At 57.4% G+C, this 19,915-nt stretch overlaps 3 protein-coding genes across 10 annotated transcripts; 2 read left to right on the top strand and 1 right to left on the bottom strand.

Annotated features, from left to right (window-relative positions):
• Positions 1-1,116: 1,116 nt before the first annotated feature.
• On the top strand, positions 1,117-7,438 carry EFEMP2 (EGF containing fibulin extracellular matrix protein 2). The gene is made up of 11 exons (XM_026004415.2): positions 1,117-1,275; positions 1,604-1,722; positions 1,956-2,004; positions 2,670-2,876; positions 3,482-3,604; positions 3,859-3,975; positions 4,120-4,239; positions 5,452-5,571; positions 5,659-5,785; positions 6,057-6,252; positions 7,135-7,438. The coding sequence occupies exons 2-11, from the start codon at positions 1,612-1,614 to the stop codon at positions 7,294-7,296; spliced, it is 1,332 nt and encodes a 443-aa protein (XP_025860200.1). The 5' UTR covers positions 1,117-1,275; positions 1,604-1,611; the 3' UTR covers positions 7,297-7,438.
• A 674-nt stretch (positions 7,439-8,112) lies between these two features.
• MUS81 (MUS81 structure-specific endonuclease subunit) lies at positions 8,113-14,466 on the bottom strand. Of its 5 annotated transcripts, XM_026004407.2 has the most exons (17): positions 14,348-14,466; positions 13,277-13,940; positions 13,058-13,187; positions 12,739-12,824; positions 12,107-12,205; positions 11,928-11,996; positions 11,680-11,765; positions 10,979-11,119; positions 10,709-10,795; positions 10,467-10,588; positions 10,269-10,366; positions 9,583-9,699; positions 9,389-9,484; positions 9,097-9,225; positions 8,915-9,018; positions 8,370-8,453; positions 8,113-8,276 (listed from the first exon to the last, which is right to left on the bottom strand). In XM_026004407.2, the coding sequence occupies exons 2-17, from the start codon at positions 13,409-13,411 to the stop codon at positions 8,210-8,212; spliced, it is 1,650 nt and encodes a 549-aa protein (XP_025860192.1). In that variant the 5' UTR covers positions 13,412-13,940; positions 14,348-14,466; the 3' UTR covers positions 8,113-8,209. The 5 variants fall into 5 exon arrangements, 4 of the variants coding, with proteins under 4 accessions (XP_025860192.1, XP_072616381.1, XP_025860191.1 ...); XR_012001881.1 differs by lacking the exons at positions 8,915-9,018; positions 14,348-14,466 and having other exon boundaries at positions 13,277-13,710; XM_072760280.1 differs by lacking the exons at positions 8,370-8,453; positions 14,348-14,466 and having other exon boundaries at positions 13,277-13,726.
• A 169-nt stretch (positions 14,467-14,635) lies between these two features.
• Positions 14,636-19,375, top strand: CFL1 (cofilin 1). Of its 4 annotated transcripts, none has more exons than XM_026004416.2 (4): positions 14,636-15,978; positions 17,871-18,178; positions 18,442-18,518; positions 18,734-19,375. In XM_026004416.2, exons 1-4 carry the CDS (start codon positions 15,976-15,978, stop codon positions 18,844-18,846), a joined length of 501 nt encoding a protein of 166 aa, XP_025860201.2. In that variant the 5' UTR covers positions 14,636-15,975; the 3' UTR covers positions 18,847-19,375. The 4 variants fall into 4 exon arrangements, with proteins under 4 accessions (XP_025860201.2, XP_072616382.1, XP_072616383.1 ...); XM_072760281.1 differs by lacking the exon at positions 14,636-15,978 and adding an exon at positions 16,129-16,308; XM_072760282.1 differs by lacking the exon at positions 14,636-15,978 and adding an exon at positions 16,265-16,461.
• Positions 19,376-19,915: the final 540 nt, after the last annotated feature.

Genomic DNA, 19,915 nt, shown 5'->3' with positions numbered 1-19,915 from the left:
TCTGGGGGTTGAGGGGTGCACTCTCCAAGTCACCTTGAACCCCAAGGGCTGACCTCCGGACCCATTTGCCCCCGTCAGCACACCCTCTCCCTGGGCGGGGCTGCACTGGGGCCGATCGTGAGGCTAAACCCCGGGTGGGAAGGGGAGGGGAGGGCTCAGCGATTCCCGCACTTCGTCTGCCCCCCGGCGGGAGATCCCTGGACACGCGGCCTTTTCCCGTCTGGTCCCGCCCTGAAACGTGGGCAGGAGGAGGCCCCGCCCCTTCCTGGGAGCCAACTCAGCCCAATCTCCTCCCCGAAAGGCGCGCCCTCGCCCTCGGCTCATGAAAGAAGGCAGAAACCCCGAGGTTGGGGGTGGGGACGCGTTGGGGAGGAGAGCGGCTGAGGCCCTGGCACCCGACCCTGGCGTCCTGTACGCGCCAGTTCAGTCCTACCTGCCTTCTCAGGGGCTTCCATTCATTCTGGGCCAAAAGGCAACTGCAGACCCCGCTCCCAAACCGTTGTGGTTTCGCAGAACGATTGTTGGGAGGAGGCCATCCAGGAGTGAAGGGACCACCTGCGGCTGACAGCCCTAGAGATGGAGAGAAGGGACGCACCTGAACAGTTCTGGGCCGGGGAGCGTCTCGTCCTCGGGCGAGGGTCTGGGGCCCCTGAATGAAATTTTGGTGTTCCCAGTATGACTGTACAAGGTGCACAGAGTAAAGGTCTGCAGGGCATAGAGCGACGGTCTGGAAGCCCCAGGATTAGATGAGGTCCAGGAACCGAGGATGACATTCTGGCAGGCGCAGAGCGTTAAGGCCCAGGCATTAATTTGTGGGTGCGCAGGGCGGAATTCCAGGAGCCCAGATTTGTAGGGTCCAGGTGCGCAGGGTGACATAGTGGGGTGCACAAAGTGAGGGCCCAGAGGCTCTCGGGTGAGTTTGGGGGCCTGACATCAAGGCCATACACCCGGGATGGGGATCTAGGGGGACCCTGGCCCTGCGCCAGGAGGCGGCTCCGGGCAGCGCCGCGGGGGACCGGGTGGGGGCCTGTGGCTGGCCGGGGGCGGAGAAGCGGGGGGTCGGGGTCCCTCCCCCTGGCGCGGGCTCAGGAATCCGCCGAGGGGCGGGCGGAGGCGCCGGGGTGGGCCGCGCCGCGGCGGGCGGGCGAGCGGGGGGCGCTTCCTGGGGCCGCGCGTCCAGGGAGCTGCGCCGTCCGCCCGTCCGTTTGCCCGCAGGCACTGCCCGAACCAGCCGAGCCTCCGGAGACGCGGGCCGCGGGGGCGTCACGGGCTCAAGTGAGTGGCTGTCCGTGTGGGGAGGGCGCGAGCCGGAGTCTCGGCCGAGTCGGCGTCAGCGCAGAGCCGAGAGGCCCGCGCTCCTCCGCCCGCGCCGCTGGGGGACCGGGCGGGGGCGGGGCGGCCCCGGGCGGGTGGGCCCCGAACCCCGGCCTGAGGGTGGAGTGGGCCCTGGGTCCTGGGAAGCTCCGGGGCCCCAGGCACGGAACGGAGCGGGGGGCGGCAGGGGCCAGGGTTCTGAGTTCTGGTACAGGGAATGGGGGGTGGGGGTGCGTGGCGGAAGCGCCCTGACCCCCCTTCCCTCCACTACCCCTCCACCACCTCCCAGCCCCCAGGATGCTCCCCTTCGCCTCCTGCCTCCCCGGGTCTCTACTGCTCTGGGCGCTGCTGCTGTTGCTTTTGGGAGCAGCGTCTCCCCAGGATTCGGAGGAGCCCGACAGCTACACGGTGGGGACAGTGGGGCCACTGGCCTGGGCCGGGCTGGGTTGGGACACAGAGATCAGGATCCTGGGATGGCTGCTGCTGGGGGAGATTGTCCCCTCCCCTGATTGGTGTAGGAAGCAGCTGGGGGCCATTGTTTGGAGCAGGCTGGGAGGGTGGCCAGACTCAGGCCCTGATCTTGGCCTGGTCATCTGAAGGGGACTGGGGATGACTACTGGTCATCTCTTGTCCCTTTGTAGGAATGCACAGATGGCTATGAGTGGGACCCCGACAGCCAGCACTGCCGGGGTGAGTGTGCCCAGGGAACTGGGGAACTGACCCACCCCCAGGAACTGGGAAAGGGATTGCAAGCTCAGCTCCAAGAGCAGCATCGGGGAGCCCGATGACCTGTCCTCTGCCCAGCTTGGCTTGGCGGAGGCCAGCTCTGATTCTCTGGGGGCCAGCTCAGCTAGGGGTGGAGAAGCCATGCAGGCCCCTCCCTCTCAGAGAAGCCCAGGACATCCTGTCCCCACCACTCGGTGGGCAGGAGAGCAGCAGGGCACTGCCCAGAGGAGCTGGGTCTTAGATACCTCGAACTACTCTCCCGTCTGGCTTTGCCCCATCACGTCCTGGGAGGACAGTGTCTGCGGGGTGGGGGAGTCCTGCCCGTCACTCTTGGGCTGAGCCAGGGCCCAGGCTATGGGGAGGGGTAGATAGCCTCTTGGGGACAAGAGAATGGGGGTGACTATGGGAATAGCCCCCTGCCCCACCATTTGCCCAGGGCAAATGATTGCAGGGCACCCAGGCAGGCCTTGAAGAGGGGTTCTGAGCAGGGAACCTTAGCTTGTTGAGTCGAGAGAGAAGGCCCTGCCTAGGTCACACAGCTTATAGAAGGCCGGGCTGGGCTCCCACCTGCCACCCACTTCACAGCCAGTCCAGGAGACCGGCTGTGCCCAGCAGACCCCTCTCTGCAGATGTCAATGAGTGCCTGACCATCCCCGAGGCCTGCAAGGGAGAGATGAAATGCATCAACCACTATGGGGGCTACTTGTGCCTGCCCCGCTCAGCCGCTGTCATCAATGATCTGCATGGCGAGGGACCACCACCACCAGTGCCCCCTGCTGAATACCCCAACCCCTGCCTACCAGGCTATGAACCTGACGAGCAAGAGCGCTGTGTGGGTGAGTGAGGGTCACCTTGGCACTAGGGCTTTCAATCCACCTACTAAGCATCTATCACTGCAACTTAAAAACTCAGACCTCAATTGCTCTCTTGCTCAAAAGCCTCTTCAGAGCTATTGGGATTGCCATCCAGATCCTCACTCTGTGAGGTGCCTGCCACAGGTGGCCCCAGCTCTTGTCTCAGTGCTCTAGCCAACATCTGGATCCCCCTCTCAACTTCTGGAGACACACTGCAAGGGCAGGCAAGAGCTCTGCCTCTTAGCTTCTGCCCTCTACCCACTTCCCACCCGTGGGTGCCATGGTCCTTGGAGGAAGGCCCTGGAATTGGTGTTCCTGGGAGTCTGGGCAGGGCCTTATTTCCTATGCATCTCTGGTAGGGTATCTCACAGATCAAGGGTGCCTTTCCTGTTGGCTCCCAGGCTGATGGGCTGTTATTGTGCTGTTGGGAGGGTCTAATCCATGTGCTCCTTTTTGGGGGAGGCGGTGCCAGTTATCCACGTAACTGACATGCACGGTACCTGACCTGTATCCTCCTGTGCTGAGGCATCTGGCATGATGGGTGGTGCGTGGGCTCCCAGGTGGGGGCTGAGTGGTGTCTCCTGCAGACGTGGACGAGTGTGCCCAGGCCCTGCATGACTGCCGCCCCAGCCAGGAGTGCCATAACCTGCCCGGCTCCTACCAGTGCACCTGCCCAGATGGCTACCGCAAGATTGGGCCTGAGTGTGTGGGTAAGTCTGGAGGACAGCCTATCTAGTCTCTGCTCTGTGCCCTTGGCCCAGCTCTCCCCCTAGCACCTGACAACCCCCCCTGCCACCTCTGCCTTCCTGTCACCAGTCACAGAACTGTGAGGATCTGTGTGTGAGTCCTGGCTCACCTGACCGAGCTCAGACCCCCAGACACAGGCAAGACTACGTATGGGTGGTGAGGACTTGAGTCCCAGCCAATCCATGCCCTCTGCCCCTTTCCCTTGACTCCCTCCCAGATATAGACGAGTGCCGCTACCGCTACTGCCAGCACCGCTGTGTCAACCTGCCTGGCTCCTTTCGCTGCCAATGTGAACCAGGCTTCCAGCTGGGGCCCAACAACCGCTCCTGTGTAGGTGAGGCTGGGCCAGGCCAGGCTCCTGGATCCTGGGCAGGGTGGTGTGGGGCGCAGGAGTTCTCTTTCTGACCCACCTGGGGAAGGTGGGCGCTCTGGGCTGCTCCTTGGCTTTCACCCTTCCTGTTTTTCCCTGAACCCTCAGACGTGAACGAATGCGACATGGGGGCTCCATGTGAGCAGCGCTGCTTCAATTCCTATGGGACTTTCCTGTGTCGCTGCCACCAGGGCTATGAGCTGCATCGGGATGGCTTCTCCTGCAATGGTGAGAGCTCCCCCTCTCCGCTGTGCTCCTCTGTGAGCCTCCCAGGCCCTGTTCCTGCCACACAGTCCTCCATTTGATGCCTTCCCATCCCATCCATTCTGCACCCATGTACATCCTCTGTGTTCCACCCCAGGTTGATTGCAGGGCACCTACAGAACTTCCAGTCTGGGATGGAGGGGAAGGCACAGTAGGGAGGACTCAGTAGGGAGCATTGAAGCTTAGTGGGGAGACTGACAAAGGATGCGGCTGCTCCCCTCTTGGGAGTTAGGTGGACCTGCATCCTGGACTAGGGCCAGCCACTCTTTTGAGCCCATTTCTTCTGTAAAATGGATCGTCTTGAGGATGAAGTGGGAAAATGACAAGACAGGCTTTGTCAAGTCCCAAGCCACGACGTTTTAAAGTGAACTATCATTTATTGAGCGCCTTCCCTGTGTAGGGCATTAATTTCCCCTACGTACTTGGCCTCATTTAATCCTGCCAACAATCCTAGGCTGTAAGTATGAATTTTTCCTTCCTCTGCAAAACGAGGATGGTAATCTCTCCCTCGAGGTTTTTGGCGACGATTGTTAAAGAAAATAATAAGCACAAAGTCCTTCAGCAAAGAGGTTAAGTGACTTGCCCAAGGTCATACAGCTAGGGTGAGGTTGCACCAGGGTTCCACTCTGGATCGCTCATTCCTTGTCAGCTGGCCAGGTACCTTGTTTATGTTGTGCTTTGGGGTTGTATGGCCCCATTGGTACCTGGCTCAGCGCTAGACAGCATGAGGCTAACCAGAGCAGAAACCCTGGCTCTTGCCTATAAACTACCTGTTGGCAGGAGGGGACTGTACACTGAGGCTGGTTGTGGGTTGCAGGAATTGGGCAAGTTACCGAAAGCTTTAACAGGCTGGGCCTTAAAGTCTCATCTAGTCCAACCTGCTCATTTTATTGACAGGGAAATCAAGGTTCCCCAAATTCAATCAGGACTTACACCCAAGCCTCTAGATTCACAGTGCTTCCATGAGGTCTTGTATTGCAGAGCTGGGGCAGAGGTCTGGGAGCTGGGCAGTCTGGGCAGACCTTTATTTGAATCCTGTCTCCTTACTGAGCTTTGCATCCCCCTGTCTTTCCATACTGAGCCTAACGTATGGCCAGGCTCTCTCTGTAAAGCTTTGTGGGAATGAATTGAGAGGCTTGCCCTTGGCCCAGAGCCCTCATCCCCACTCTTCCTCAGATATTGATGAGTGCAGCTACTCTAGTTACCTCTGCCAGTACCGCTGTGTCAACGAACCTGGCCGCTTCTCCTGCCATTGCCCGCAGGGCTACCAGCTGCTGGCCACACGCCTCTGCCAAGGTACAGGTTGCCCCAGTGGAGCAGGTAGGGTGGTATCAGGGGCTGGTGGCCTGACATCTGGGTTCCAGCCCCTTTCCCCTGACGCAGACATTGATGAGTGTGAGTCAGGCGCGCACCAGTGCTCTGAGGCCCAAACTTGTGTCAACTTCCATGGAGGCTACCGCTGCGTGGATACCAACCGTTGCGTGGAACCCTACGTCCAGGTGTCTGACAAGTGAGTCCATGGGATACCAGATACCCCCCCCCGCCCCCCCCCGCCCCCCCCCCGCAGAAACTGCAACTCTCAGAGGGCTCTGTGGCTGACTGGCTGCTGTGCAGGCTGTCTAGTGCTCCAGGGCCTATGGGAATTGTAGTCTTTCATGACTAAACCATGCAAACAGTTCTAGGAGTGGGAGAATCCTTTGGGGATACCTAGTTTTAGGAATGGAACCAAACTTGGGGTATAGGCTAGGACCTCACTTGTGTCCCCATTTTGGGGTTTCTAGTCGCTGCCTCTGTCCGGCCTCCAACCCCCTGTGCCGGGAGCAGCCCTCGTCTATTGTGCACCGATACATGAGCATCACCTCAGAGCGGAGTGTGCCCGCCGATGTGTTCCAGATCCAAGCGACCTCTGTCTACCCTGGCGCCTACAATGCCTTTCAGATCCGTGCGGGAAACTCGCAAGGGGATTTCTACATTAGGGTAAGGCTTTCCCCTAATTGCACCCCTCAAGTGACATGCATAATCCAAAACTGAATTCCAGGAAACCTTAAGTGGGAGATTTGGCTCTACCACCATGTCCCGCCCCTTTTCTCAAAGCCCTGTCCCCCCAGGAGGTGGAATTTCCGCAGAAAGGTAGGGGTATTCTAAATTCCCTTGCTACAAACTACAGGTTGTTAAATGCAGTTCCAACGAGGCACTTGGACACTGGGGTTTGAGTCCTGGCACTGGTTTCCATATCTGGCCTCTGATTTGTTCACTCTTAGAATAAGGCACTGGCATGAGAAGCCTGCCCAGGTAACAGGACACAACAGGGTCTGGGGAACACAAGCAGATGGAGCTGGGCCTTGGAGAGAGAGGCAGCAGGGGTTGGTGCAGGGGTCTGGCATCCAAGAATCCAGCTCGCTGCTGGTGGAGCTATTAGGAAGGAGAGGTCCAGGCATGACTCACGATGAGAGGGGGCCAAGGGTTTATCTGATATTAGTCCTTGTTTTCTCTTTCTGCAATTGGATGCTCTGAAGGGAAGTCAGCCAGCTCCAGGTCACCAAAGACCCCACCACTCCCAAGTTTCCCACCTGGCCTTGCATCATCAGTTGACCCTGATTAGACAAAAGAACTAGATGGAAAGTGTGGGAAGGCACCAGTGGGAAATTTCTGAGGGCAGGAGCCTGGGTGCATCAGTGACAAGATGTCAAGGGTATCAGAGCTGGATGAGAGCCTGGGGTCACAGCCTGCTAGGACTCTCCATTTCACAGCCAACTGATTGTGGGCTCAAGATATGGGATGGGGAGGTGAGGCTGGGGCAGGGGTCTTGGCATGTAGGTTGACACAATCTACATGTCCCCCACCCACTATGCCCTGCAGCAAATCAACAATGTCAGCGCCATGCTGGTCCTCGCCCGGCCTGTGACAGGCCCCCGGGAGTACGTGCTGGATCTGGAGATGGTCACCATGAATTCCCTCATGAGCTACCGGGCCAGTTCTGTACTGAGACTCACCGTCTTCGTGGGGGCCTATACTTTCTGAGGTGGGGGTGGGGAGCCCTCAGGGAGGGAGAGGCTTCCTGTGGCCCAAGAGCTTGGGGCTCAGGGATGACTGTGCTCGGCTGCAAGGGCAGATGCTGTTGTGAAGAGTAGAAAGAGAAAGGCAATAAAGGGAGAAAGAAGGAGTCCTGGTGGCTGAGGGGGGTGGGTAACACTGTAGTGAACCCCTGGACTGGGGAAGTGGCCAGGCTGTGGGAGGCAGGCCAATCACCTAAAGGGGGGTATCTCCATTCGGGCTCAGGGTGCCCCATAGATAGAAGTTGGGAACTGTGTCCCCAAGACCGGGATTGATCCATGTACCATGCACATCAGAATCGGTCTCTCTGAGAATGGAGAAGATAATAAGGCTACAGACTCCAGGGACCCAGCCCAGGAACTGGAGTTTGGTTTATAAGAGACCTGGGAAACTCTACTGTAGACATTGGAGGCCTTGGGTTCTAATCCCAGTTTGGCCTCAAACTATCAATTTGACTAAACCCTAGTAGATTCTTCCTGGGCATCAGTTTTCCAATCCATAAAATGAGGTAATTAAGATTAGTGCTTTCCACATATTTCTTTTCCAAAACACAGAACTTATTATGGAAGGATATTTGATCCTATCAGGGAACTCTGATGATATAAACTAGATTCAAAGTTGTAACGCCTCACTGACTCCATCTCCTTGGTGGTCTCAGTGCTCTCCCAGGGAACCCCAGGGTCCTTAGAGCTCAGTTTAAAAGCCACTGGATCTGTTGGTCTCCCCAGTTTCTGCCTGGATACTTCACAAAGTCCCTGGCATCACCTCCATAATACATCAAGCTGCAAATACTTATATTTTTATTGTAGACCAGTGGCTTAAAAGGCTGGCTAGCCCATGAAGGCAGGGGGTGGTGGTGTAGTTGGCCTCACGGGATGGCTCAGGTCAGAGGGCTGTAGCAGCAGTAGAGCTGGGAAAAGATTCTGCTCAGAACAGGCCCCAGATTCCTGCACAAAGAGAAATGCAGGTGAGGGTCAGACCATGAGCCAGAGCAACCCTGCCCCAGCCACTCCCTGTAGGTCCTTTTTCCTTGCCATCACCTCTGCAGTCGACCACACTTGATGGTGCTCAGCAGCATTTCCTGTTCCTTGGGGGTGACACAGGCGTCATAGGCGGCCAGGAGGCTGGGGGTGGGGTAGGGTGTTTGAGTTTCTAAAGCTTGGCAACAGCGGACAGCTGGCCCACTCTTGAGTGGCTAGGCCACCATTACGGGAGACAGGCAGAAGGGGTCAGCGTGGAGGAGAGGAGTCAGGACTGCTGCTGTACTTCCTGAGCCTTCCATCCAGCTCACCCTCCCTTCATGCAGCTGCAAATGTTCTCCAAGTGTGACTATTCTTGGCCTAGTCTTCATGGCCCAACCCCCTCATCCAGAAGCCTTCTCCACTGCACCAGGCAGAAGCGCTCGCTCCCTCCTGTTGGCTTCCCTGGCCGCTGAGATACTGTCTACTCCTAGTTGACCCTGAGATACTGTCTACTTCTAGCTGACCTCGTCTTCCTTACCACCTGACCTCCACCAACTCCCCTCTGTCCACTCAGTCAGGTCCATGCACCCTGGCAGAGCCAGACCCCTCCGCAAAGCACTCACCTGGCAGGGGTGCTGTACTGGCCCACTATGGCTGCTGCCTTCTCCCCACTCACTCCCCGCACCTGCATCAGCTGCCTGAGGAACACCTCCTGCACACACTGGGCCTGGGATTGGGCGAGGGGAATGGTGTCAGGCATGGCCTGGGCTGGCCCGAGTAAGGAGGCATGGGGTACAGGCTGTACCTTGTTCTTCATGGCTCCCGCGTTGAAGTCACTGAAGGTGAGGAGTGAGCAGAGAGGATGTGGGGAGGGCCCAGGCCTTGATTCAGGATCCCCTGAGGTTCCCCAGGGGCGACTGCGTAGGGTATGGCCCTGAAGGAAGAGGGAACTGAGGCCAGGACAGAGCTCTAGGGGACAACTCCCTGCCATTCCTTGCCTAATCCTCGGCCTCAGGAGGCCAGTCTGAAAAATTGGGATCTTGCTCACTTCACTTCCTTGGGGGAGCATAGGACCCAAGGACAAATCACTTGCTCACCTGGTAGAGCCTCTGCAAGCCCAGCGTCAAGAGGGCCAGGTAGGCAGCTGACTCCTTGATGTCTGCTGTGCGCTTCACAAAGAAGCCATCGATGACCTGGGGAAGAGGAACCCACCCAAGAGATGATGGGAATTCTTGGCCAGAGCTGTGGACCATGGAGTTCCTGCAAGCCTCGCCTTGTTCTCTTGGCTCACCTGAGTGTTGGTGACAGCCTGCAGCAGCGTGCTCTCAGGAAGGCTAAGGTGGTGTGCAGAGCCATGCTCCTCCACCAGGTATACTCTGTGCCCCAGACCACAGCGCTTTAGCCGGAACTGGGGAGGTAGAGAGGCAGGGAGGGTCAGGCCTGGATGCCCATATGCTGGCTGTCCAGCATGTCACTCAAAATCATCACGGGACCCTAGTCTCACCAATCCACCTCCTCGTCCTCCCTAGCTTCTCTGCCTGTCTCAAAGGGCCCCCACCTCTGCTCACACTGTTACCGTTGCCTGGAAAAGCCTTCCACCATCTCTGAATGATGTCCATTCTTCAAACCTCTCTTGGCCTACACATAGCCTCTGTGACTATGCAGTCAGCCCAGCAGCCAGTACCTAACCTGAGCTGTGTGGTCCCACTCCTGGAGGTCTGGGTCTTATTTATCCTAGGTTGTAGGGGCTGGCTGCCCAAGGGGTCTTGAATATGCTCCTCAACCAGTTCAGTCACCCTGCACACCTACCATGCACCTGTAGGAGTGCAAGGGGTCTGATGTTTGGGCTGCCTGGGTGTAGCTCTAATGGAGATGTGGCTGGAGCTATGGGAGCTCTGCCTTGAGGACACCTCTGGGCTGTGGAGGGGCCCTAAAGTGGACAGGAAACGGGGAGCACGGTGAGGCCAGTCTAGGAACCTTCTGCTCTCGGAAGCGGCCATCTACGATGCTGCTACACAGATCATCTAGCCGTTTGCGCTCCACGATGTGGTCCAGGACGAGCTCCCCAGGTCTTGCTGTCAGGAGACCAAGAAGGGTTCTATTGGCTTGTGCCCCCCCCCCCCCCCCCCGCCAGGCCCTGCCTGTTATATCTGCTCCTCTGTCTACACCCCTTACCTGGGTCTCTGGGCCTGGTCTCCTGAGCCAGCCACACGAAGTCCCCGACGTGCAACTTGCGCACTACATGGGTCACATGCAGCCGCTGTAGCTCCAGGAGCAATTTTGGCCTGTGCCCTGCCCTAGAATGGTGAGACAGTAGGCCTAGATCAGGGCAGGCCCCTGCCACCCGCCCCAGCATCCTCTCTCTTGCTTCTCTCACCCCACTCACCCCTTGGCTTCGCCAACGTCCACACACTCACCCCTTGGCTTCGCCAACGTCCACACACAACAGCACCCTGTACTCTCCAGGCCCAAGCTCCAGTGGCAGCTGCTGGACACTCCCACCACTACAAGGAGGGGAGGGAGGTGTTGGTGTGTTTTAAGGCCAGAACGCCAGTGCCAGGCAGTACCCCCTCTCCCCCCTGCAACCCACACTGGGTGGGGCAGCTTAGCTAGAGATGATGGAGATAGGGTTGGGCCTCATTTCTGGGACCCTTCTGGCTCCTCTGTCCCCTCCCCCTCCTCCTCACAGCTCAGCAGAGGCCGCTCCTGGCACTTCTGGCTCCTTCCCAGGGGGCTCCTTTGGCCTGAAGCCCACATCCAGTGAGCTCAGGCCCTCTGACTCAGCCAGCTTCTGGGCCAGCTCCAGACCCTCCGGAGTCAGCGAGTACCTGGTAGATGAACACAGATCTCCCTTTTTCACCCAGACCTGGCAGGCTCTCCTGCTTGCCCCCAGCTAAGCTGGTCTCACCAGCCTTGGCGACCCTGCACAAACAAGTCCAGTGGCTTCCACCCCCACCTCCACCGCCAGGCTGTGCTCTTGCTCCTCAGATCAGCTTCTTTTGGACCTGCCCAGGAATGTTTCCTAGTCTGCAACAAGCACATTTCAGACAAACTTCTTCCTCCTCTCTGGAGTGCTGTTCCTACATCTCTCCTTGATAAATTCTAAGACACGTCAAAACGCTGTGTCCTCCGCAAAGCCTTTCTGCTCTTTCAATAACCTGACACCTCCTCCTCCTCTCATCTACTGCTTGGTCTCTCAGATCCTCATGGTACTCCACCAATGTGGGCTCCTAGGAGTAAGGCCTCCCTTCCTATCCCTATCTCAATAGCATGAGGCCTGAGATTTGCTGGGTGACTGTAGGGCCCCACTCAGAACATCACACACATTCTCCCCTCGCCCTACACACACACACACACACCTCCTGTATCCCCCTGTAGTTGACCCCACCTGGCTGGCTGGTGTGTCCTGAGAACCAGGTTCCTGTGGAGGAGGGAGCGGAGGGCTGGCCAGGGTCGAGTACGCCCAAGAGCCACCTGTCCATAGGAGAGGAGACCCTTAGAAACCTCCTGGTGCTACCACATGTCCAACTCGGTGGGCCCCATACCACTGCTTGCTCCCAAGAAGAGAAATCTCTGGTGGACTTAGGGTCTGTTTCAAAGCCACTCGGCTCTATCCTTTCCCATCTCAGCACTCACCCTGGGAGCTTTCTGGGCACATCTCTGCAGCAGCTCCTCCTTCGTTAGGAAACTATGGCCGCTAGCATTCTGTAACCAGGACAGAAATGTAGCCAAGGCAGGTTCAGCTCAGGGGCCAGTCTCCTCCAGGAGCCTCACCACCTGGCTTCTCCTAACTCCTGGGACAGCCAAGTGCTCACCAAGTGTTCCCGGTAAAGCAGCAGCAGTACTGCTCGTGCTCCTGAGTGCCGAGCTGGCCAGTAGCTGCCAGAGCCTCCTGCTTTGGGCTGGGCTGGAATCTGAAAGACAAGACGTTTTGAACATGAAAACCAATCAGCCATCGTGGACTGAATCCCTGGAAGGGCTGAGGTTCAGGTTGTATCTCAGCAGGCTACATGGCCCCGAACAAGTCACTCAGCCACATCTCAGATTCCCTGTAAGATGGGTGGGATGATGGGATGGCCTGTAAGGCTGGGATGAGACGGTGGATGGTTGCCGGGATGGGAGTGGGCCGAGGGGTCTCATCTGCCTGACCCAGCCTCAGTTCTCCCATTTGCTACAGAAGTGCTAAGGCAACAAAAGCCAATAACAGCAATCCTCAGGGCTTACTGGTCTTGGCTCCCTGAATAGCCCAATCACAGAACTCTCAACTATTATTATACAATATCTCCACCTACAGAGAAGAAAACTAAGTACCAGAATAAGTCATTTGCCCAAGGCCAAGCGTCACTGGTGGCAGATCTGGACTCAGGGCTGCTAAGTCCCCACAAGCCAGAAAATCTTACTGCTCCTTCTCCCACTTTCCTTCTCACTCCCCTCGCCCAGTTCTCACTGGCATGGAAGAGTCTCGGACTCTCGCAGGTGGCCCTTCTGGGGTTGAACTCTTCTCTCCAGAAGGTGAACTCCGGGCATGGTCACCTGCGGGAGCAGAAGAGCGTCAATCCCACGGAATCCAGCAGGCAGGAAGGTCTGGAACGCTGCCAGTTCATGTGGTAGGTAAGAGGGGTGACGTTTTGCAAGCCAGCCACTAGCCTGCGGTCAAACAACTAGGACATGAGGGGGGGAGCCTGAAGCTAAGGTATCCCAGGTGGTTTCGGAGGCTGCGCCTGGGGGAGGTTCAGGGGACCACCGACCCTGACTCCAGCGCTCACCCCCTGATGCTTTGTGCTGCTGCAGCCGCTGGTCCAGCATACGGCACAGCCTGTCTCCGAAGTGCTGCAAGATCTTAGCTTCCTTGCCGCTGCGCAGGGGCAGTGGGTACCGCCGGAGGGAGCGCAGCGCCTGGCGGGGGCGGGGGTACCGTACTGGGGTCAGGGCAGGCCTGGTTGTCCGGTTCCACCCGTACCAGTCCGCGTCGAGCCGAGACCCACCTTCTGAAATACGAATTGCGTGCGGCGCCCCCTACTGGCTGCCTCGTCCCGCCATTCGGTTAGCCAGCGAACGAAGAGTGGGTTGGGGCAAACGGGCAGCGGGCGTTTCCGGCCCAGGCGGACCGACGCTGCCATGAGCCCCAGGGCGGGTCCTCTGGCGCTTCGCGCCGACCAGGCTGGGGCGCCGCCAGTTCTGGAGACGGGATTCGAACACCTGGCTCGAGAGAGTGAGGGGGGCACCTCTCCAAACACGTGGCCCCACGCGGGGCAATTACTAGAGAACAGCCTCCAGCTGCCCTCCCCGCTCCTGCACTGCCTTAAGTAGTTGGTACCAAGCGCTTTTTCTACGGCCTCTCGCCCCCTCGCCCCTCCCGGCCCAGACCAGTCTTTTGGATCGGCCCCACCCAGACCCCCGGAGCCTTGACCCGCCCCTTCCTCCTAGCCCAGATTGGAGAGCGGGGTACTCTTCGTGCGGACAGAAAGACAGACAGCGCCCCCGTGTGGATAGGAGGGCTGGATGGCAGTAATCCTTAACACCGAGGAACCTGAGGTTGTCAGTTTGTCTCACCTTTGCTGAGGATGCTGGAGAGACGCTGGGCTTCTGAAAAGCCCAAGAGGTGGAGGGTGGGGCAAGTAAGTGCAGGCATATTTGTAGGAAGGACATCTAGAAAGAAGTATAAGGGATGAAGATACAAAGGTAATGTAGGAGGAGCTCAAGGACTCTGAAGAAATGGTGATTCCGAGCTGGGTGAGGGGTGGGGAGATGTGGAGATCCAGCAGTGGGGGAGGGCACGAAGTCTGGGACTTTCAGGGAAGGTTAAAGCTAGGAGAACAGAGGGGAACAGAGGGCAAATAGAAGGGGGGCAAATGGGAGGTGCTGGGCCTCAGCCCGAGGTGGGGGTCTGAGATGGGCACGTGGTTAGATTCAGGGGAGCAGACTGAAGGTAAAGGCCCGGACAAAGGTGGAAGGGGAGAACACAGTCATTTTTGTAACTCATTGGAGGTGGGAGACTCTCAAGGAAGTTTAGGTTTAGGCTTATGCAAAAGGGTCCCAGGTTGAGGGACACGTACAGCTGAGTTCGGCTTGAAGATGTCACCAGAGAGTGACAGCCTCCACCCAGCTGTTATACTGAAGTCGCGAGGAGATGGTCTGCGGCCTTCGAGGAGTACGGAGTCTGGCACCCTAGCTCTAGGCCCGCCCCTCCAGACTCCGCCCAGCCGCGAACGCACCCCCCTCGCCCCCGCCCCCCGCGCGCCCAAGCCAGCTCCGAACTCCCGCCTCCCTCCCGAGGCTGCCTTATAAGGAGCCTCCATCGAGTGTGCGGGTTGGCCCCACCCCCTCTAGTCTCTTGTCCTAATAAGGACATCTAGGGCATCCCGTGGCTAGGGGCGGGCGGGAGCGTGTCTCCAGGGTAACTTCGAAGTCTCTCTGCCCCTCCTCGTTGCTCTTGGAAACTCCGAGGCTTGAAAAAAAAGTGGAGCCAGTCTCCTTTTCTGGCAGGGTCGTTTACAGGGCTGTGGGTCGAGCGGCGACCTCCACCTGGGGCTTCCGGGAACTCGGAGGGTGAGCGATGCAGGGGGACGTCCTTGACTACAATCCCCAGCATGCTCTGCGAAGTCCCCCACTCCGGATCTTGAAGACCGGGCTTCCAGCTCTTCATTTACACTCTTTATTCCGCTGATGGGATCTAGGCCTTCAGTTCCCTGATTTGCGACCCTTTCGGCAAAGACTAAGGCATGGTCGTTGTTCGAGGCCAAGGAAAACTTTCCGTAGTCCCCACCGGCTTCTTTTTCAGAAACTTAAGCTAACACAGCTGTGCCTTAATTTTTCCGAGTTTTAAGTTAACCGTATGCATGACTGTTAACTAGAGGACGTGATTCGAGTCTGGCTTAATATCTATTCTTTTCACCGTGTCTAGTAAAAGGCGCAGTCTTTATATTGACATAAACCCGTTTCGTGAATTTGCCATCTATCTTTAAAACAAGAACAAAGCTATATTCTTTTTTTTTTTTTTGAACAAAGCTATATTCTTAAAGACTTCCTTGTAGAGTCTCTCTTGTGTCTTATTTTAATTTTATTGAAGTTGCATATGGTCTTTCTCAGGAAACGAGTGGCTTTGCATATGAAGGGTGCCCAACGAATTGTTTATCGGGTTGAACACGCTTTACACTTGCGATTCCTCTTGCTCCAGGACTGGATTCCAGGCCAATAAATAGTTACTTCGGCTCAGAAAAGCAAAATACTAAACTCAAAATTTTCAGGCCAGAAGGTGCCAAGATGGATCTTAAGAAACAGTTTCGTGGCGGTTAAAGAGCGGCGAAGTCGAGGGCTCATTTTCGGGTCACATTACCTAGAGCTAGGGGCCTCTGCCCTGCGGAGCGTTTCCTGGAAAAGTGGACCAATGGGCGTGCTCTCCGCGCCACAGCACCGCCCCCCTTGGCTGTCTCGAACTACGTTACCCAGCATGTAATAGGGCCCTGAGAGGCTGGCTGGCCAAAAAGACGGCGCAGGACCCTTGGACTTCATTTCCCGTCGCCCCGTGGGGGGAGCGCCGGAAGCCCGCCCCGCCCCTCATTGTGCGGCTCCTACTAAACGGAAGGGGCCGGGAGAGGCCGCGTTCAGTCGGATCCCGGCGGCAGCTGCAGCGGCTCTCATCTCTTCTAACCCTTTTTGCTGTCTCCCTTTCGCTTCCGGAAACATGGTGAGCAGCAGGCCATGGCGACCGAGGGGAGGCGTCTGCAAGTCGCTCGTCTGCGCGCGGGGGAAGGAACGGGGGAGCGACATCTGCACCCCCTCCCCCAGCGCCCCGGGCGGGATAAGGGTCTCGGGCTGAGGGGCGGGTAGTGTTGGGACGCGCGTGCGCGCCCGAGGGCGCTGGGGAGGGCTAGCTCGGCCGTCGCTCGCGCGCCCCCTGGGCTCCTTTCCCCTCCCCCACCGCGCTGGTGCGCCCGCGCGGATACCGGCGGGGGGGGAGGGGTCTGTGGTGCGCGCGCGCCCGCCCCTCGCGGAGCAGCCGGTGACGCGCGCTGAGGCAAGTCGGTTCACGGGGGCGCGCGTTCGGCGGAGCACGCGGCATCCGAACCCTTCCCGGGGGTGTCGAAGGAAAAGCGCGCGAGCGGTCTCGGCGTGCGCGCCCCACCCAAGGGCTGTTCCTGTTTCCGCGTCACCCTCCCTCGGCTGGCGGGTCTGTTGAGAGCAGGTGGCAGGGATGTCTGCGCCCAGGAGGGGCGGGGGCAGAGGGCCAAGGGGGGATGCGGGGGCGGAGGGGTCTGCGTGCTAGCGCTGAGGATTAGAAGCCTGCACCACGCCACCGGAGCCGCAGGTTTGCACCGCGGAGGTATCACGGCCCTGCGAGGGAGCCCACGAAGCGATCTGGGTTCTCTGCTCTGTACATCCGGCAAAGGCTGGAAAGGCACCGTCGGCCCGCGCCTGCGCACACGCACTGGCCCCACTACTGGGCCCGAAGCCCTGGACAAGCGGGGCCTTCGGCTTTCCCGGATGGGGCCTGAGGGTGGAGCCGAGTTTAGGGAAGTGACCCAGGCGGGCACCGCCCGGAAACCACCCCGCCCCCTGTGTTCAGCCCCAGGGCTACGAGAACTGAAGGTTGTGTAACTTGTCCATCCTCCGACCGGCAGCGGAGGGGACGGATACGCCGGTCGGTAAAGCGATTCTTCGGTCTTGAGGCCCTGGGGGTGCTACTGCCTCCAGGTACTGCTTTCTCTCCGGGTCCTGGTCGGGCCCAGGCGAACGTTTTCTCCCGCCTACTCCGGAAGCGGCTGAGTCACGTGGCCGGCTTCCTCTGCAGTTCCGGGAGTGGGGGGCGCGGCATATTTCGCTTTGGTCAGTAGCCCCTCTCTTGGCTATCGTGTCCCCACCCAACACGACCCAAAATAGACGTTAAAAGAGCTCTTGAGGACGGTGCGCATTTGGGTTTGACCTGCTGACTTCTGTCAGCCACCTTTAGGTCCTACATTTTTCCCGAAGACTGGGAGTTAATGGGTTATGGTTTTAATTGGGGATTGTGATTTTTGCTTTGAAGAAAACCCAAGAAAAAGGATGGTTTGTGAACAACTGTACTGAATAGTTATGACAGGTTTAACGAGAACCGTTAAATTTCTTTGTGCCCTGCTATTGTGGCGTTCTGGTTCTGTTTCCAGAAGAGGTGTTTATTCCCTGGGTGCCTGGGTCTCCTTTTCCTATCCGTGAAGTTTTAAGTCGGCACTGTTACCCTAAAGCTGAGATTGAGTCAATAGCCTATGGATTCTTTTGATTCTGGGCTCACATCAAAGCCAAGGTTCTGCCTCTCAGAGATCTTCAGTTTCTAGGCTGTAAAGTATTGGATGAGGAGGAATTATGTTAAATTAGATAAGAGGTTTCTTCTGTGGCTGCCATTCTGGAGTTGTGTCTCACTTGGTCCTTGGACAGTGGTTTGGGTGGAAAATAGTGACTCTTGTCTTGGGAAGGGGATTAATGATCTCCTCGGGTTGAGAACTTGTTGGCATCCGAGGTATATTTCTTAAGATTGCAAAGGAGGGACTTCAGGGGGGGTCCAGAAGTCTTTCCTTCATGAAAAATATGTGGCTTGTCCCTCAGGCCTCTGGCGTGGCGGTTTCTGATGGCGTCATCAAAGTGTTCAATGACATGAAGGTGCGTAAGTCTTCAACACCCGAGGAGGTGAAGAAGCGCAAGAAGGCAGTTCTTTTCTGCCTGAGCGAGGACAAGAAGAACATCATCCTCGAGGAGGGCAAGGAGATCCTGGTAGGTGATGTGGGCCAGACTGTAGATGACCCCTACGCCACCTTTGTCAAGATGCTACCAGACAAGGACTGCCGCTATGCCCTCTATGACGCAACCTATGAGACCAAGGAGAGCAAGAAGGAGGACCTGGTGTTTATCTTCTGGTGAGCTTCTCTGCAGGCACTTTCTTCCTGTTACCTGCTCTGGCTCTGCCCCACCCTACTTTCTTAGGATGGGAACCTCTGTGGTTCCCAGTTAATGGAATTCGGAGGGAGGGTATTGTAACAAAACACTTGTCAATGAGGAACTTGATAAAAGCTTGAATGCTGGAGACCAGCTCAAGGGTTTCTTGAAGTCCTCTATTATTTGACGGCACTTGCTAGACTTGGAGAGGGAACTTTGTTGCATATTCTCTGTTTTCCTTCAGGGCACCTGAGTCTGCACCCCTTAAGAGCAAAATGATTTATGCCAGCTCCAAGGATGCCATCAAGAAAAAGCTGACTGGTAAGGGCCAGCATTGGTGCCATACACCTTTTCACTCAGGCTTTGGCTGTAGGGTGGGATGAATGCCGTGGTATATGAGATTCCTCCCCCTCCTCTTCCCTGCCTGCTAGAAGGTAACCTTGTCCCTTCCATCTGTTCTGATTGGCTCCTTCCCAGCCCTGACTTCCCTTCCCCCAATGCATCCTGCTCACAGATGCTCCCCTTCTTCCTCACAGGGATCAAGCATGAGTTACAAGCAAACTGCTACGAGGAGGTCAAGGACCGCTGCACCCTGGCAGAGAAACTGGGGGGCAGTGCCGTCATCTCTCTGGAGGGCAAGCCTTTGTGAGCCCCCTCCAGCCCCCTGCCTGGAGCATCTGGCAGCCCCAGACCTGCCCATGGGGGTTGCAGGCTGCCCCCTTCCTGCCAGACCGGAGGGGCTGGGGGGATCCCAGCAGGGGGAGGGCAATCCCTTCACCCCAGTTGCCAAACAGCCCCCTCACCCCCTGGACCTTCCTCCTCCCTCTATCCCTGACGGTTCTGGCTTTCCCAAACCGCTTTTGATCTTCTGATTCCTCTTGGGTTGAAGCAGACCAAGTTCCCCCCAGGCACCCCAGTTTGGGGGGGGCCTGTATTTTTTTTAACGACACCCCAGTTCCTCACCTGTTCCTCCCTTTTCCCATGCTGCCAACTTCTAACCGCAATAGTGACTCTGTGCTTGTCTGTTTAGTTCTGTGTATAAATGGAATGTTGTGGAGATGACCCTTCTTTGCGCCACCTGGTTCCCCTCCCCTTTTCCCCTGGTCTTGGCACTCATGGAAACAGGACCAGTAAGGGACCTTCAATTAAAAAAAAAACAACACACACAACAATAAAAAGGCTCACTAATGGGATGTTTGTTTCAGGGTTGGGGCCCAAGGGATCTTGCGGGGGAAGGTCTGCTGAGGTAATGAGGAGCATCTATCCACCTGGCCTCCATCCACCCCCTTCATTGGGCCCCAAAGATCGGCTAAGTCTCCTTCTGATGGTCACCACTCATAGGTGGTGCCTCAGTTGGGGCCAAACTGTTTAGGAGGTAGCTGAATGAGGGTGTGTCTGCTGCTGGCTGCAAGAGCCCTTTGGGCAGAAGTGTTTTGCCTGAACTCTTTCCCCTGTAACTTCTTACCCAGGTGGACAGCTGGGCAGTGAGGCCTATTCTCCGACCCCATGCTCAGGCCTGCCTAATGGGTAGGCTGTGAGATTGCAAGTTACAGAGTTCCTCTTGAACTCTTCTGTCTTTGGGGTTCTCTCTGGTTTTCGTCTGCTTGCTTTCATGGATGACTGACTCCTCTAAGAGGGCCGGGTCCAGTTGCTTCTATGAGTCAGAAGCCAAGTTGAGCCTTTGGCCTTCTGCAGATGTGACTGGAGTCCAGGGTGGG

Source organism: Vulpes vulpes, chromosome 5 (assembly GCF_048418805.1).
Source record: "Vulpes vulpes isolate BD-2025 chromosome 5, VulVul3, whole genome shotgun sequence".
NCBI lineage: Eukaryota > Metazoa > Chordata > Mammalia > Carnivora > Canidae > Vulpes > Vulpes vulpes.
This window is presented reverse-complemented; position numbering and strand designations above follow the sequence as displayed.

Bases quoted from the DNA above. Each gene is read 5' to 3' on its own strand.
- MUS81 (XM_026004406.2), bottom strand. From the start codon at position 13,411: ATGGCAGCGTCGGTCCGCCTGGGCCGGAAACGCCCGCTGCCCGTTTGC. The intron at 12,825-13,057 runs GTGAGCGCTGGA...CTGCTCCCGCAG, and splicing joins GCAGCACAAAGCATCAGGGG to GTGACCATGCCCGGAGTTCA. The intron at 9,485-9,582 runs GTGAGCCAAGAG...CCTCTTCCCCAG, and splicing joins AGGCTGTCACCAACACTCAG to GTCATCGATGGCTTCTTTGT.
- EFEMP2 (XM_026004415.2), top strand. From the start codon at position 1,612: ATGCTCCCCTTCGCCTCCTGCCTCCCCGGGTCTCTACTGCTCTGGGCG. The intron at 2,005-2,669 runs GTGAGTGTGCCC...CCCTCTCTGCAG, and splicing joins CGACAGCCAGCACTGCCGGG to ATGTCAATGAGTGCCTGACC. The intron at 3,605-3,858 runs GTAAGTCTGGAG...ACTCCCTCCCAG, and splicing joins GATTGGGCCTGAGTGTGTGG to ATATAGACGAGTGCCGCTAC.
- CFL1 (XM_026004416.2), top strand. The intron at 18,179-18,441 runs GTGAGCTTCTCT...GTTTTCCTTCAG, and splicing joins GACCTGGTGTTTATCTTCTG to GGCACCTGAGTCTGCACCCC. The intron at 18,519-18,733 runs GTAAGGGCCAGC...TCTTCCTCACAG, and splicing joins CATCAAGAAAAAGCTGACTG to GGATCAAGCATGAGTTACAA.